At 41.9% G+C, this 17,991-nt stretch overlaps 1 protein-coding gene across 1 annotated transcript in view; it reads left to right on the top strand.

The window, feature by feature from the left end:
• The window catches only part of SORCS3 (sortilin related VPS10 domain containing receptor 3), a 612,970-nt gene that overhangs the window by 498,948 nt on the left and 96,031 nt on the right, over positions 1 to 17,991 (top strand). Inside the window, exons 10-13 of the mRNA XM_012450168.3 lie at positions 6,458 to 6,604; positions 7,284 to 7,386; positions 12,687 to 12,763; positions 15,605 to 15,696. Of these exons, the coding sequence (XP_012305591.2) occupies positions 6,458 to 6,604; positions 7,284 to 7,386; positions 12,687 to 12,763; positions 15,605 to 15,696 (419 nt within the window). The remainder of the gene's footprint in view (positions 1 to 6,457; positions 6,605 to 7,283; positions 7,387 to 12,686; positions 12,764 to 15,604; positions 15,697 to 17,991) is intronic.

Raw genomic sequence — 17,991 nt, 5'->3', positions numbered from 1 at the left:
GAGTAATGCAGCTGAGAAAATAAGTTTCCACATTCAATTCAGCTAAATTAATACACTTTTGTGAAGTATACTTTGATGATATTAGGACTGGTGCATGAGATTCATAATTACTGGAGAGATATAAGTGACTCTATTAGGGTAATTATCACAGTCTAACTTGTATTAGAGGTGTGATTCTACCAGGTTTTGGAGTCACAAAAGGTTAATTCTAATTTGAGGAATTTGGGGAGACTTAAAAGATGAGTTTAGCTTAATTACAGACAAATTGTTGGAAATAAGAGAACCAGATGAGTTCCATTGGATGAGTAGACATCCTATTTTATGAAATCTTGAGTGGCCTTGTGGAGCAGTAGGGATGAAGATTGTAAATATACTGGGAAAAAGCTTGACGGAAGAGTCAGACATTTATGCTATGGGCTAGTATTTTTCTCTCTTTCTCTATATCTTTTTAATTTTAATTTTAAATTTTTTTTGAGACAGTCTTGCTCTGTCACCAGGCTGGAGTGCAGTGGTGCAATCTCAGCGGAGTGCAGTGGTGCAATCTCAGCTAACTGCAACCTCCGCCTCCTGGACTCAAGTGATACCCCTGCCTCAGCCTCCTAAGTTGCTGGGACTATAGGCCCACACCACCACACCCGGCTAATTTTTGTATTTTTAGTAGAGACAGGGTTTCACCATATTGACCAGGACAGTCTTGATCTCCTGACCTCGTGATTGGCCCGCCTTGGCTGCCCAAAGTGCTGGGATTACAGGTGTGAGCCACTGCACCTGGCCTGGGCTACTATTTCTCTTTTTTCCCCTCATATTTACATATCCAGAAAATATTTGCATGTATGATATAGTCCCCTGTGCCAGGTTATCTGTAACTTTATATTACAATAGGGCGTTACACCTGTTTCCCCTTGACTCAAAAGTTTGGAAATGCCTTTAGGTAATTTTCAGATATCAGGTGGCTTGGGCTGACCTTGACCACTTAAGCCACGGGTGTATCACTCCATCTTCTGCATGGACCTCTGAAGCCTCTTCTAGATAACGGAGAGGAGACAAAGGAAACAAGAACTTATTTGGGAATTTGCCTTGCAAGCCTTGGCACTGAAAAATTCTTGGACCCATGAAGATCAACTCCACTGAACTCCCCAAAATCTAACAAGGCTGAGATAATTTCCATTTCAAATCTGTTGGAGTTGTCTCCTGCTGTAGAGAGATTCTCTTGCTTTTTCTTTCTTGAATTCCTGCCTCAAAGTATAATATTGTTATGACTATAATTATATAATTGGGGAGAAAATAACACTTGAAGGCCAAATTGATCTCTTCCTTGAGGTGTCAGAAGCTGACTCCTTCAAAACAAGGTTGGTATTGACAGTGAATGTAGTCTATTGTGTGTGCTTACCATCATTCTCATAACACTCTTTTCATATAGAGCTCTATCGCAGTGTCTTCACATCCCCAGCTGTAAACTACATTTCTTTTTAATTACTCTCCCTAATAAATCAAGAAACAAATATTCTTTCCAACACCCATAGTTATACTATGGCAACATTCTCTGAGCTGCCGGTGTGATACCTTTTCTTCAATGCTCTCCTGGATATTTTGCATCCAACTTATAACTCCTTGCAATAATAACCACAGTGTACCTGGCAATGCCTTAGACCAGCACTGTCAAATAAATATATATAAGGTGAGCTACATACACATTTTCACATTTCTGCTTCCCACTGCCAGAGGCAGTGACTCACGTTTGTAATCCCAGCACTTTGGGAGGCAGAGGCAGGTGGATCACGAGGTCAAGAGATCAAAACCATCCTGGCCAACATGGCGAAACCCCGTCTGTATTAAAAATACAAAAATTAGCTGGGGTGGTGGCATGCACCTGTAGTCCCAGCTACTCAGGAGGCTGAGGCAGGAGAATTGCTTGAACCAGGGAGACGGAGGTTGCTGTGAGCCGAGATCGTGCCACTGCACTCCAGCCTGGTAACAGAGCGAGACTTCATCTCAAAAAAAAAAAAAAAAAGTTAAAAACAAACAGACAAAATTAATTGTAATAATATTTTTATTTAAACAAAGTATCTAAAATGTCATTTCAGTATACACTCAATGTAAACAATTATTTAGTTATTTTATATTTTTCCATACTAAGTCTGTAAAATCCTGAATGTATTTTACATGTCCCACGAATCTCAATTTATATGCTAAATTTTTACCAGAAATACTTGATCATTATTTAACATTTCCTAAAATGTACAGTAAAAAAAGAAGATCCATATACCCATGTTATTCTTAACATACTTAAATGTTTGCCAATAACTGAATTGGGTATCAGTTCTTATATTCAAATTTCTATTGGTTAAAATGAAATGAAATTAAAAATGAGTTTCTTAGTCCCCCTAGCCACATTTCAAGTAGTCATTCGTAGCCAGTGGTCACTGTATTGGATTGCACAGTCATAAACAACTTACGTATTTTTTTCTTACTTAGCTCTCACAATATCACATTCTTCATTGTGCCTGTGAGATGACAGAGATGCAGAGAATTTAGTGGCTTGGCTCCGACCGCACAGCTAGTGGCACTGCATATGAAGAAATCCATGTCTGCTTGACAAAACACTTAGGCTTTTCTCACTATATATATATATATATATGTTTTGCATTTTTTTATGAAGGTATAATTTATGTACAGTAAAATTTACCTTTTAGTATATACAGTTCTGTGAGTTTTGATTTGTGCATTTGGTTGTCTAAATGTGTGTACGAATCACAATCAAGACATAGGCAGTTCCATTACCCAAAATATTCCCTTATTGCCCTTTTGTAGTCCACCCTCCTCTACCCAAAAGTCACTGACAAGCCCCAACCTGACCTCTCTTTGTCTTCAGTTTTGCCTTTTCTAGGGAGTGAGTAAATGGAATTATACAGTAGGTAACCTTTCCAGTCTGGCTTTTTTTCACTTAGAATAATGCATTTGAGATTCACCCACGTTGTTGAATACGTCGGTTCTTTCTGTTTCTGAGCAGCATTCTGTTGTGTGGATGTGACAGAGGTGATTTTTCAATCACTAGCTGAAGACCATTTAGGTTACTTTTTTTTTGGTTTCGTGTGTTATGAATAAAATTTCTATAAACATTCTCATGACCATAAATTTTTATTTCTCATGGGTAAATACTTAGGAGTAGGATTGCTGAGTTGAATGTAAGTATATGTTTACAAGAAGCCACCCAATTGTTCCAAAAGTGGCTGTGTGATTTTGCATTTCCACCAGCAATGAGAGAGTGGAAGTTGCTTCCACATGAGAGTAGCAGTTGCTTCACATCTTCACCAATACTTGTTTGGTTAGAGAGAGAGAGAGAGAGAGAGACAGACAGACAGACAGACAGACAGACAGACAGACAGAGAAGCTGTTCTGATGGGGATTTCGTGGTAACTCATCGTGGTGTGATTTGCTTTCCTTCAGTGACTAAATAACTGGACCCAGTATACCTGGATGGAAAAAATGAAACTTCCCTAGCCAGCCTCAGCATTCTGGTCTCTTTGCCCATCTTACTGGTGTTTTCTTGCTTTTCCTCTCCCTAGAGCCCGTCATCTTTCCCCTGCTTTATCATGACCTTCAGTGACCCTTATCGGGCCAGAAGGACAGCTGCTTAGAGACTCCACAGGGACTTTTTCCCTGAACCGACCTTCCTCAGCCCCTAACTACAGATGGGACTCTAGGGACAGCCCAGGGCAGATCATGGTAATTGCTTTTCTCAGCAGAGCCCTGGCTTCTTTGTCCTGAGGTCCCTGGGAGGTGACCGACAGATGACCATGCCACCTGGACTCAGCATTCCGCCAAGGGGCCTGCTGTCAGCTTCCCTCTGCACTCAAATTGATTCCCAGAGGGAAAGTGGGCCACACAGGCTTGACATCTTGTATCGCCCTCTTCTGTGGGCACCATCACAAACTGGTACCCTTCTCCCTGGACTGCTGAGATCATTAGCAACAGCCAAACATCTGATTTCAAACAACAGCGGGAGGAAGCATGTTTAAAGTTAATTCAATGCTATGTACCTCCTTGGATGAGGACTAGTAAAAATGCATCTCATTCTCCAATTCCTTTACATTGCATTTAGTGAGGGTAAATAGTCTTTCATAATATTTTGTCTCAGAAATATATGTGTACATACATGTGTACACAGACATGCATATGTGAGTATGAGTCTACTAGGTTGCAACATAAATGTATTTCTTACCTGGGTTTCAGTCAAAAAGTGTGAAAGCTGTTGGCTTAGGACACACAAAAGCCAAGTACCCTCCAAACTTGCAGTCCATTTATACAAGACAGGAAGCCAAAAAGCAGTTCAGTATAATGTCAGGGCTTTGAACTAACCAAACACAAGTGGGAAATGTTCTGGTTCTTTCAGACAAGAAGGAGATTGCTGTGGCATTCTGTACAACTGCAGGAGAAACACCTTTAGAGCACAAGTGGGTTCCCTGGGAGTCTGCCTTTTCTACATCTTTTCAGTCCCCATTCTCCTGGTTTTGTTCTTAGAATATGTGAGACACAAAGAAAATGCCCATTCAAGTTGTGGAGTGCTCAGTGGGAAAACATGGTAATGGTAATGATTGTTTAATTTGCTAAACCTGCTCACCCGGAAGAGCAAAAGAGGTTGCTGAGTGGCTGGAATTCTTGCTGTGATGCATTGAGCTAGGGGTATCACAAGGGGCCACAGCAGCCCCCCAGGAACAACTGAACCAGGGCCAAGGTGTCTGAGTCAGATCCAAATATTTTCATCCAAGAAGTGGATAGCAAGGCCCTGGGTACGTGTGGGAGAGGGCAACTGATTTAGGGGACTGAATGCTCTGGAATCATTAGCTGGTGGTCTAGCAGAAAAGGCATCAGCTCTGTGGCTAAACAGAATATTGTAAGGCCTCTATCAGGTAGAAGGTTCTAGAGAAACCCAGACTCCATTCCTTTGTGAGGAATGATTAGTAATCAGGTTAAGAGATGTACCTTTGCAGTTGGTTTTAAACACTGAGGTGATCTGGGGGGTTCATATTCCCTAGATGAGCATTTGAGATGCTGTCCTTCCTGGAATGGCCTTGACCTTAAACCATTAGGGCAGGGTGGGGGTCTCTAGGAAGGGCATGGCTCAGGCATCATGCCCCTCCCCTACCTTGGTTTCTCTGCCTACCTACCCTCTGTTCCAGGTAGGAATCTAATCAATTCCATTGTTGGCCTTTTGTCAAATTCCCCTGTTGGTGTCCTTCCAGATAATTCTATTTTCCTCCTGACATTCTCTGTCCATTTTTTTCTGTTTGTTTATTTTTATTTGGGCTGGCATTCTCTTTCAAGGTCAATCAAGTTACTTAAAAAAAAGAAAAGAAGACTTTTTATTTCCTCAATTAAATTATATCATTAGGAAAAAAAATAAAAAGCTCACTTCTGTGAAACTCTTCCCTTTTTCTCCTACTGGCATTCTCTGCAAAGTGCAGTAAACCTCAGTTAACCATGATACTCAAAGAATGGGGCATAAATACAATTAAAACTTAAGATATCTGAGTGTTACTCACAAAACCTGCCATTGAACCTATTGTTTATATGTATTTAAAGTAACTGAATTACCTTTTGCAACATGGAAAAAAGTTAAGGGAATCTTTCTCTGATGTAGAAAGTTGTCATTCTAAATATCTGCTTTCCTTGCCCAGCATGTTATGAGGAATAAAAGTTTGAGTAGAATTTGTACTTACCCTGGAACGCTTCTGGGTGATAAATCTCCTTTAATCCTCTAGCTGCTTATTTTGTGGTGATGCTGTTTTCCCGTCAAAATATCAAAGGCATGCAAATCTCAAAACATGGGAACACTGGTGAGTGCTTTGCATAGTCTCATGGATCCTTTGCCAGCCAACTGGGAAGAAGAAGAGCTTATTCCTTCATTTTCAAAGCGGCCATTGGCTGAGTCCCAGAGATGATATGGGAGTTATGCAAAGTCACACAGTGAGCTAGTGGCATGGAAAGAGATATATGCCAGGTCTCCAAGCTGGATCATCTGCCCCTGGATATCTTTCTTGCTACTAATCACAATGCCTCAACTTCCACTGTTACGGAATACCCATCTACAGGCCTCTCCTGAGCAGAAACGCATGTTTGCTGGAAGCGGGGTAACTCCTTCAGTTCTTGTCAGCCACCCTCACCTCAGAGGGAATGTTAATAGTAGGATAAGGTCCTGTGGAGCAAAGTACAGAGACAAGCAAGATGGGAAAAAGCAGATGGATAAGCTTGGAAAGGGACATTTAGGGGGTGGCATAAGGTTCAGAGATGGATTTCTTAAACATTTTTCAGAGACCACATGGCTTACAACGTTTCCTATCATGTTCTTCCTCTTCTTGCTTGAAACCCCAACATGCCATGGGAAATTTGGGGGCTTCTTCAAGACCACAGGCATGTTAGCCCAACATGGTTCTCCATCTCTCACCTTTTTTCCTAGGTAGCAGGTATCAAAGGGATATTTCTGGCAAACAAGAAGGTGGATGACCGGGTGAAGACATACATCACTTACAACAAAGGCAGGGACTGGCGCCTGCTGCAAGCTCCGGATGTGGACCTGAGAGGAGGCCCAGTGCACTGCCTGCTGGTCAGTCACTCAGCCTCATGGGAAGTTCACAGGGCAGGCTAGCCATGTGGGGAAGTTGTGTCAAAGGCTTTCTTTCATCAAAGGGTCTTAAGAACTCAGGTGGTGCTAAGCAGTAATTTTCTAAAACTTACAAGGCATTGGTCTGTGGACTCAGACTGCAGATCAATTGGGTGGAAGGCCCAGTTGAATTACGCAGGCAGTTACTGAGGATCTACTATGAGCTCCATCTCATAGTAAGACAAAGAAACATGTAAGAGAAGGAGACTGTGCTCAAGGGTCCCAGGCACAGCTCAGTAATAGTAATATATCTGTTAACTGATACTGACATGATGCATCATGTTTTGGTAAATGCTGGCTAGATGGTGAGGCAAGCAAAAGTTGCCATGAGAGCCCAGGGTGGGGGGAGAGGGGAGTTAGGCTGGAATGTCCATATGGAACAGTTAATCCATCAGCATTTCCAGGATTCCTACTGTAGGGAATATTGGTGTAGGCACCATAGAAGACACGATATGTGAGATGGTACCTCTGGCCACAAGTGCTGCTGCCCAAAACTGTGTGGCTCACCATCCAACGCCTTGGTATTTCTGGTAGCTGAACAGTGGGAAGCCCACCTCTAGTGGTGCAGGGGTACAAGTGTCTGGAATTTCCTAGGATGAAACTATTTCCTTCTCCATTTTAGCCCTTCTGTTCGTTACATCTGCATTTGCAGCTCTCTGAAAATCCATATTCCTCAGGAAGAATCTCTAGCAAGGAGACAGCCCCAGGACTTGTGGTGGCTACAGGTAAGGAAAACATTCACTGGGCTTCTTCCTCACTAAGAACATCTAGAATAAAGGTGTCACGTATTTTTGGATCATGTACTCATTTGAGTATCAGATGAAAGCTATGGGCACTCTCCCCAGAAAATATGCAGGGTTTCCCAGTACCCATCCAAGAACCTAAGATGCAAACAGCTCCAGACATTTCTGATTCCTAGGTTCATGCATATTCCCCCCAGACACAGAGCAGTCCCCTGTGCTTAGCAAGAGGCCAGAGTTTCTCTCAAAGTAAACTGACCAATCAGAGTGGTTGTTTGTAATAGGGAATTCACACTTTCAGTAAACATGATATATGAACTTCCTAGCTCACCAAATATAAGTTGGGGTAGTTTTCCCTTTACACAGATGATTCTTTACAAAGTTCCATCCCAGAGTTGTTTTTAATCAGAAGGTCTCTGGTGCATGTAAAGGTTTGTTTACACATTATTAACCACTTGGCTGAGAGCCTGAGGGCATAGGGCAGAAAAACTTAAGGTTGCATTGTTGGAATCACTGTCCACTGAGCATCAGTCAGAAATGAAGATAAAGCAACTCTGAGATGAAAGCTAAAGTCTCCGGGGAGTATGCTCTGATTAACATGCACCGGATTTCCATACACCTTTTCAGGAATACATTGGTGGCATAAAGCAAGGCAGCCTGCTAATCTTAGAAGTTAGAGCTCTGGTGTTGGTCAGCTTGTTTTTCTAATGAAAGCAGATAAATTCACAGTGACTTTCAGAGCTGGTACCTTCTGTTTTCTCTCATCCACCCAAAGCTCTGAAGTTCCTACTGTCTAGAAATGGCTTCCTTCTCCAAGCCTCCAAATGTGTGAGCTTTTAAATACCACCAGTGGCCAATCACTCTCATCAGATTGACAGCTGGCATAGCCTTCTGGCATTTCAGTCAACTCCTGTCAACCCCAGATGGTTGGGAGCAACTATGCCTAATACCACTGGCTTCGGGGGTCCCAGGGTAGGCAGAGATGAGGGCAGGCTCTGTTGCTGTTCCCCTGGCTGGAGAAGTGATCCTCACACTGTACAATCCATGTGGATTGGTTTATCCAACTCAGGGGCTGCTGGACCCTATGATTCTCCTTAAGACCTACAGGAGGCCCAGGGCTGAACTGGAAGCTACATCAAAAAGTGAGGACGAGTAATAAAAGTTAGTATTATCTGAATGTTTAGTGTGTAGCCAGGCATTGTTCTCTGTGGCTTGACCACTCTGAACTTCAGTGTTTTCACTGGCAAAGTAGGGATAATAGTACTAAAATAATAGAATTGCAGGATATAATGAAGCAATGAAGTTAAAATGCTTAGAACAATGGCCAGGCACGGTGGCTCATGCCTGTAATTCCAGCACTTTGGGAGGCCAAGGCAGGTGGATCACCTGAGGTCAGGAGTTTAAGACCAGCCTGGCCAACATGGTGAAACCCTGTCTCTACTAAAAATACAAAAATTAGCCAGGTGTGGTGTTGCATGCCTGTAATCCCACCTATTAAGGTGGCTGAGGCAGGAGTATCGCTTAAACCCAGGAGGCGGAGGTTGCAGTGAGCTAAGACAGTGCCACTGTACTCCAGCCTGGGTGACACAGTGAGACTCTGCTCAATAAATAAATAATAAATAAATAAATAAGTAAAACGCTTAGAACAGTGCCTGGGGCATATTGAATACTCAGTACATGTTACTTATCATCATCATTAATATTATAGAAGTTAAAACTCTTCTTCTTAATCAGAAGAATATAATGTGCTCATCTCCTTCAATAGAATCCATAAATTCTATGCATACACTATGCATACAGAGAAACTCAGGAACTAGTCCTCCTGCTTTCCAGGCTGATTCCTGATACTTCATAGGTTTGTGCATTTGGCTTCGTTTTTAACCTCTGAGCTACATTTTTCTCATCTGTAAAATTGGAATGTTTTCCACCTTGTGGGGGTGTTGTAAAAATTAGAGATGGAAGTGTGTGTTTACAAGACACACACTTATGTGCTCAGAGCATCGTAAGGTAGGATTAATAGTAGCTGTTATTACCTGTGACCATCATATTGCTTCTAAATTAGTACTTTGTAAATTAGCAAACATACAGACATTAAAGATTTATTTTTGAATTCTTTTGTCTATATGTATCAGAATCGCTAATTCCTTTTTATCTCCCCTTGTAATTCTTGAGGCTTTTTGCCATGCCCTGGATCTTTTGGAGGGATATAACTCCGCTGATGAGAACTTGATGAAAAGCCAGGGCTAGGTCACTGGTGTGTACCTCTTTACATGCAGCTTCTCCTTATCCTGCTTGCCCTGGTCACCCTGGAAAGTTATTTGCCATCAGGATGATAGCCATAAAGTCAGCCAATTATGCCTTCAGTGGCCTGCATGGAACCTGCCTCTGCAGGGTCCTTTCCCACATCCATGTCTTCCATCTGCCTTCAGGTGTCAGCCACCCTGGGCTCTCTCCAGTCCCACTGTTGACTCCCTTTTCCCACTTTGCACTGAGCTGTGGTCTCAGGGAAGCTGCATGGATAGAAGTATACCCTGGGATTCATCTCTAACTTCTGTTGAAGACATCTCAGAAGGCAGATGGAATTTCAGTAGAAGAGTTTGGCAATTGCCTTTTGCAAGCAGAAACACTAGGGTTCCTAATATCCTTAACGCTGTGGTTTCAAGCTCGTAGTAAAGACCTCACATCCTCACAGTGCCTTACAGCATGCAAAACACGTTCCTTGCCTTGATTGCACAATTGCACGATGATGTAGAAATGGTGATTACTATCCTCCTCAGTTTAGAGGTGAAGAGACTGTGGGCACGTGGAAACAGGTGTCATGTCCCAGCCCACACTCCCCCGCCTCCACCTCTAATGCTCTGTTCTGTAGCTGTCCAGCCAGACCCATCTCGGAGCCTCTTTCTGTGCCAGCTCCACAGCTTGCCAGACTCCCTGTAAACTCTGAATGTTCACACCCTCCTGTTGTTCCTTCTATGGAGGCCCTCCTCCTGCCTCTGCCCCTGCAGGGGCAAGTTGATTGTAGACTGTCAGCTTCCTCCCCCACTGAGCCTGTAACCACCCTGTATACACAGCAACTCCCTCTGGCATCAGTGGTGGTGAAAGAAGCATCGCTAGCCCTCAGAGGATTTCAAAATTCTCTCCCTTTTATTTGTTTTCAAAAATATTTAAGGAGCAGAGAAGGATAGCACTGGGAGGAAATTAGGGTAAAAACAAGTTGTTGAAAGCTTCCAGAAAAGGACAGTGGGCCCTCCTTCAATTACCAACCAAGAAAAGATCCTTCTTCTTCTTCTCCATCTTACTCCCACTCCTCTCTCCTCTCCCATCATACCACTCAAGTGGGTAACAGCTGCATCTCCTTCTTCCAACGTGGTTTGGTAGCCACTCTAGCTGAGCTCCAATTCCGCTTCAGCCAGCAAGGCTCGTTTTTCAAATCCTCCTTCTCTGACACCATAACTCAAGTTCTTCCTGTCTGAGATCACCCACAGGGCCACCTAGGGACTATATACGTTCAAAGATCAATTCGTCCCGAGTATATCTTTTCTGTCCCTTCATCTGGGAACCAACTTTCTGGTCTCTGTGATCAGTAGCACTTTTTTTTTCAGGGGTCCTTTCAATTGACAGAAGATATTTCCAAAAATAGACTTCACTGTGAGCCTTGGGTTCTTACCATCATGAGGCCCCCCAAATCCATCTAGCCAAGCTTTGAAAGAGAGGCTGAAGATGTTGACAGAACCAGCTTCTAAGGAAGGGGAGGGATAGTAAGGTAGATCCTTAGAAGCCATGCCAGGGATGGAAGATACACAGCTCTGGGGCAACTGTGCTCCTGCCTCCATCTGTTTCTGTTACCCTTGGTAGGCATCTATTGATCACCACCACATTCTATTCTGTCAAAACCAAATGTGGCTTCTGAATCCTTAACAGAATGCTCCAGGTTAGCACAAGCCCCAGTGACTCAAGTAGATATTCTCCTCCCCATTCCTCTTGACTTTCCTCACCTGTGTCTTCTAAACTCTGTATCTGGGGAGTTAAATTCCAAATTCCAGACAGAACTCCATGAATCTACTCACCAAGACTCTCCCTACTCCTCTCACACCTACTGCCTAAACCCTGAACCCAGAGTCCAGGGGTTATTTTTGGAAACTTGAATCTCAAAACAAGTTGACTATCTGTGTGCTCCCTGATGCTGATGGGAGCTTGACAAGCTCTAGTCTGGCTTTAATTTCTCATCTTGAAGCATTAAATGTCAGGAGCTCAATTAACATTTTCATTATTGCATTTTTATTGTGCTCCTATTTAGACTACAGATATGTGGCAGCTAACATTCTTTTCCTGCTATTTTTAAAGAAAAAATATCAGTCAATATGATAAACTCTTACATGTTTAGGGTTCCTTTCTGGTTGTCAGTACCTCCCCAAGTGCACATCAACATTGGAACATGATTCAATCATTGTTTACCCATTCATTCATTCCACAATTATTTATTGAGCACTATTAGGTTGGGGGCATTTTTTAGGCTGTGAGAAGAGGGCTGCCCATTGGGAAAACTAAATCAATATAAGTGGACTAGAAAAGCTTGACCACCTTCTTTTTAATAAGCATAGCCACAAGGCGAAGGAGTGCCAGGGAAGAAAAAGGGCAGAGAGAAGAGGAGAGTGTGAAGGGATGGAAGCATCAAGTGTGGTCTGTCTAGGTGTAAGCCAGGTAACTTCTTTTCCTGCCATGCTTGATGGCCATGGTATGCTGAGTGTGGTCATTTTCTTCTAGGCACTTTATAATTTAGGTTATATCATCTGTACCGTTGGGTCACTCAACTGCCTGGCACTCAAAGACATGTTGACAAGTTGGAAACACAGATACAGACACACAGTTGTACACGTGAGTGCACACACACACACACACACACTAGTTTTTCTCAGGCTCCCATGCCCAGTTTCCCCATATGTGTCTACTCTTCCACTCTTTGCTTCCTTCAGGGGACACCTGTCAGGAGCAATGTAATAGATTATTGGTATTCACAGTGAATAATTCAAGAGACCTGAAGTAATTGATATTCAGTCTTTAATTCATGTCATTTAAAGATGCATTTCTGTCATACTATTTAAATTTTTCCCATGTTGGGTTTTTCTTTCTGCTGGGCTTTTCATATAACACCAAGAAAGAAACTGTACAAATTAACTGTAAATACCACTTAGAAAACCTTTACTCTCTGCTACCCCCTCTCCCAACCCTAAACACACTTAATCGGTAAGCTCCTGACAATCTCAAATGATCTGCTTATGTTTCAGGCAACATTGGCCCGGAGCTCTCATACACTGATATTGGTGTGTTCATCTCCTCCGATGGGGGCAACACATGGAGACAGGTAACTGGGTGAATTGAGGAAGAGGGAGGAGGCATTTAGAGTAAGTTCTACCAATCTCTCTCCCCTTCCTATAGATTCTCAATCTCATTATGACTTTGTAGTTTCAAAACATTTGAAGCAGCTGTTCAATTTGGCCAATTTGGCTGGCAGATTAGAGGGGTAATGGGGGAAAATGGAGAAGGACATTGGGCAGGGAATGGGAGGAACTGGAATTTTCCCAGTTCACTTATTTGTTCCTTCAGCCATATGTATGTAACAGGTCCAGATGCTAAGTACTGTGCTGGTTGCTGGGGATGCAACTGATACAACTTTTTATCATTAGTGTGCCAAGAGTTCTTGGCAAGCTGGTCTCTTCACCTTTCAGGGTGTGTTTCTGTATCTACAAAATGCAAGGATTAGAACATTAAAACTGACAAAGCCATGGAAGTCAGTGGTTGTTTAAGTATTTTGTAGCCCAGTAGATACATGACTGCATGAAAAGTTAATTCAGTTTACAAATACTTATAGCAATGCTGTCCAATAGAATGTTCAGCCGTGCTAGAAAAGTTCTGTATCTGTGCTTGTCCATGCAGCTATGGAACACTTGAAATATAACTATTGTGTCAGAGGAACCTAATTTTTAAGTTTATTTATTTTAATTAATTTACATTTAAATATTCTCTTGTGGCTACGATGTTGGACAAGTAGACTTATACGATGTCAACCAGGCGTCAGGCCAGGAGGCAACTGAATACTTTGGAGTCCCTTTCCTTAAAAAGGTCTAAATTAAATAGAAGAAATGGATTCATAACTAACTATAGCTCAGGGTAATAGTAGTATTTCAGTGGCATTATTAACATACAAAGAAAAGAGAGGATTGATCCTGCTTGGAGAAACCAGGAAAGACATCACAAGGAGGGGTGGCATTTTACTAAGTCTTAAAAGTGAGGCAGTTTCTATGTGGAGAAGACAAGAGAAGGATACTGAGTATCTTGATGTTAAAGGTAGAGTCACCATATGAATTCTAGTTACACAAATTCCTGTTTAGATCCTTAGTGAATATTGTCATCACCACCATCATCATTGTCCCCATTGCCACCAGTGTCACCATTACCAGCTTGTAAAAATTATCGGGTACTACTAGACAAAAGCGACTAAGTCAAGTACTGCAAGACACACAGTAAAGAATAGGTCAGGGTTCCTACCCACAAGGCCATAATCAGGTAGCTGGGAACAGTTACATAAATAAGATCATACCCTTCCAAATGTAAAATAACCTATTATGAGAGCCAAAGGAGGATGGAAGCTGGAATTCAAACTCATCTGGTACAAAAACTCCTCATAGACAAACCATTTCTGGAGGTCTCTCTACCTCAAGAAGCAGCTCACCTGACTAGTATCGTCAATACTTTTTCTTTCCTCCTTTCATAAACAGCTAAGGAATCCACTTTTTCACTCCAGTGCTAGACAGGGCAAAAATAAGCAGTGGCCAGATGGTAAAATCAAGAGGAAAGGATGAGGATAACTTCTTCCTCCTCCCCAGTGCCTCTTCCTGTGTTCCTCATCCTTAGGCTTCAACCCAGCAACTCCATTATGTGGCTTATCACAAAGCCATCCTTTAAACTCTGGAGAGAAAAGCCTAGCATTGCAGGCTCAGAATATATGTCTGGAATATAAGTGAAGCACCCTTAGGTCCTTTGTACATTGAGGCTCATCAGTAGTAGGGGCATTTTTCTTTTCTTTTCTTTCTATTTTTCTTTGAAGAAAAAAATGAAAAAAAAGAGGTTTAGGGCTGAGAAATTACTTTTTCTCTCTAATGTTCCCTGAAACATATGTATAGGAGGTCCCATTCCTCCTGCTCATTCCCCCTTTAAATCTGTCCGTTCCTCTTCTAGCCCTCTTCACTTAACCTACCATCCCAACTTCTCCATCTAGGCTGCATGAACCACCATCAGTGGTTAAGTGATGTAGGAATTCTCCAAGCATACTTTCCCTTAGAAGATCTGAAGTTGAGGTTAGTTCTCTGCTGGAGAAATGGTTCTCCTGTTTAAGGTTGAAGATATAAAAGTCATATCTGGGATAAGCATTGATATATGTGGGCTTAGGTCTGAAGTTCTCTTGACTCAGAACCTTGTACTATAGTCAGTGCTTAGAAAATGCCGATGGGTAGAGGGAGGTATGTATGGATGGATAGAACACTGAGAAAATGTATGAATGAGTGAATGGATGGATAAGTAACAGACAAATAGTTGAAGTAAAGAATGAATAACTTTAGGTCCCTGGAAGTACTGTGTTCCAATGACAACTTAGAGTAGGGATTCATAGGCACCCAACTTGGGTCTTCATCCAACTTGCCAGGAGGTGATGGCTGTGTCTAAGTATTCTGTTACTAGTTTTACCGTAGTGGATATGAAATTGTCTTTTAAGTTCCTAGATAATGTGTAAGACATAGACCATTTACAAATTAGCAAACATCTGAATATAGAAGGAAGAAGAGAAGGCTGAGTAGTAACTTAGTAAGCTAGAAAGATGGGGGGAGTTTGTTTGAAGTCATACTTTCCTTTGGGTTACTTAGTTAAGCATGCACCTTGTTGCCTCACCTTCATGTAGCATGCTGGTTCACAGTACTAGTGGAAAGCACCCTGAAAATGCAATTTGAGTGGCCTAGGGAGAGTTATGTGTTCTCTGTGAGCCCATTTCCTCATCAGTCAAATAGAGATAATACTTATAAAACTATCTGTTAGTGCTGTTGGAAGGCTCAGAACCTAGATGAAACAATATATGCGAAAGACTGTAAACTGTTAAGCACTATGCAAATGTAAGGTGTTGCTATGATTGTTGTTGTTGTTGTTATTGTTCCAGATCTTTGATGAAGAGTACAATGTCTGGTTCCTAGACTGGGGTGGCGCCCTCGTGGCCATGAAACACACACCTCTGCCAGTCAGGCATTTGTGGTAAGGAGAGCTCCCTACCCTATTAATGAGCTAATGGGCAGCTTTTTAGTGGAGAGGATTGTGATGAGTTATTCTGCATGGTTTTGTACCCATTTGTACATTTCCTCATCCATTTATTTATCCATCCATCATTTAATAGCCTTTACATCATCTAACTCATAAGTAGCAATAGTAGGCCAGATAATTCAGATGGGGAGGTGTAATGAATTGGGTCGACGGTAATGAATGGTCAGATAAGGCAGAAGACAGCAGGAAGGACCTGCAGTTCAAGTAGCCAAGATCAGTAATCCAAAATAGGAGAGATGGAAATTGGAAGAGGAGAGTTAGGTACATGTAACAGATACTGAGTTCAGTTCTAGATAAGCTGAGTTAGTGGTTTCTATGAATATTTCAGCAAGAATGACCATGAGTTGTCAAATATATTCACCTGAAGATTGGGAATGGTCTGGGCTGACACTTTAGATTAGAAGTCATTAGCCACTAGGTGGTAGTTAATGCTATGGAAATGGGCTCAATGCCTCAAGAAAGTGGGTACAACAAGGAGAAACCAGGGACTCCTGTGGACTCTGCTGAAAACCAATATGCAGAGTAGAGGAAGAAATTATGGGACAGACTAAAGATAAATGACCAAAAAGATAGAAACTCAGAGGAAATTTTCATGAATGCTGAAGAAAGGGGTGATTAATTGTCAGAGTAGATTTGAAACAGAGGTGGGGATGAAAGTTAGACTGTAATAGATTTACAAATGAATGAGTGACTGAATGGATGATAAGCAATGAAATGAAATAGAGACAGTATAGATTATTCCTTTCAAAGAGTAAGATTATGAAATGGAGCTGAGGGTATATAAGACCTTCCACAAGGACAGAGTTGAGTGAGAATAGATGATGATGTTGATGATGGTGATGATGACTTGTTGCTGTTGTTCTGTGTTTTGGGCAGGGAATGGATGAGTCTCATGTGTATTCGTGCCCTGAAGGGAAAGAATTTCAGGCTTCAAATTCAGCCAAGTGAATATTTAGAAGAGTGAATGGCTATGCTATCTAGAGTACAGTTGGTAGGATTCACATGGGCAGGAGGGTGGACCCTGGCCTAACTACCAGGTCTTAGATATTGGGAGCTAAAGACATTTAGAGTAAGAATTTTACTGAAAGGATCAGATTGTAATCAGGAAAGGCATAGGATTCCCTGGTGCCAAATCCAAGCTTCAGTCCCTTTGGCAAGGACTTAAGAAGGATTCTCTCAATTTGACTATTTTAAGTGAAACCACATGAAATCACCATTTTTAGGTCAAAAATGATCAAATATTGCCAGTTTCTTAAAGCTCAACCTAGCATGCCGTGAAATAGTTCTATTACTATGATATTATCTTACAGAGAGATTGTGCAAATAAATATTGAAAAGATACATGGAGCCATTTGTAAGAAGAACACTCTCCCACCTCAAGGATGAGCTTGTAAAAGTTCCCAGTGTAATTGTTTCTTATCCTTTTACTGCTGATTTATATAGCTTTTTGGTAGTATCCAAAACTAGAATTGCTTGATGTAACTGATAGCATTTATTGAGGGATTATTACACTCCAGGAACTGTTCTAAACCATTTACATGAATTATTTCATTTGATACTTGACCAACCTATGTATGTGAGTACCTTTTTATCACCCATTTATAATGGCATCAAAAAGCAAATATGTTAAATACTCTCCTCAAGGCTAGACATGAGTACCTGGAAGCACCAAGTTAAGTTTCTGTCATGGATACTTTTGTTCTGGCTGCTAATTTTGTAGATATTGTAACAAGCACATCTAGGCTTATGATGTAGTCACTGCCCTCCAGGGGCTTATACTCAAGGTGTTTAGGCAGTCCACGCATGACTAGAAGTGAAAGCAATGTCTGCTAAAGGATGCCGGCTGTGTGTATTGCTGTAATCTTAAAGCCTGGTGTGTAAGGAGCCTGGCATCCTTCTCTCAAAGGTCAGCCCTTATGTCACCTCTCCAGCAGGATTTTTGAGAGAGAGGGATGCCAGGAGTTACAGGAGAGGTGAGAGGCAAGCCAGGGAAAGAGAAAACTTTGACTGAAGTCCAGAATTCAAGTAATGTAGGGAGTATTCAGGACACTATTTGATTGAGACAAAAATGTCAGTAGAGGTGGGTAATACTCAGATGAACTCACAGGTCAGTTTAAGGGATTAAAGTTGATCTGGTAGGTAACTTTTCTGCTATCAAAACCCATCTGCCTCTGTAGAAGAAAGAGCTGTATTGCGGACTGAGCAGGACTTGCACTTTCAGAGAAGATA

This window comes from Aotus nancymaae, unplaced genomic scaffold, assembly GCF_030222135.1.
Source record: "Aotus nancymaae isolate 86718 unplaced genomic scaffold, 86718_ANA_hifiasm-v0.15.2.pri h1tg000010l, whole genome shotgun sequence".
Classification (NCBI taxonomy): Eukaryota; Metazoa; Chordata; class Mammalia; order Primates; family Aotidae; genus Aotus; species Aotus nancymaae.
The sequence above is the reverse complement of the archived record's forward strand: the minus strand, read 5'-3'. Positions and strand labels throughout refer to the sequence as shown.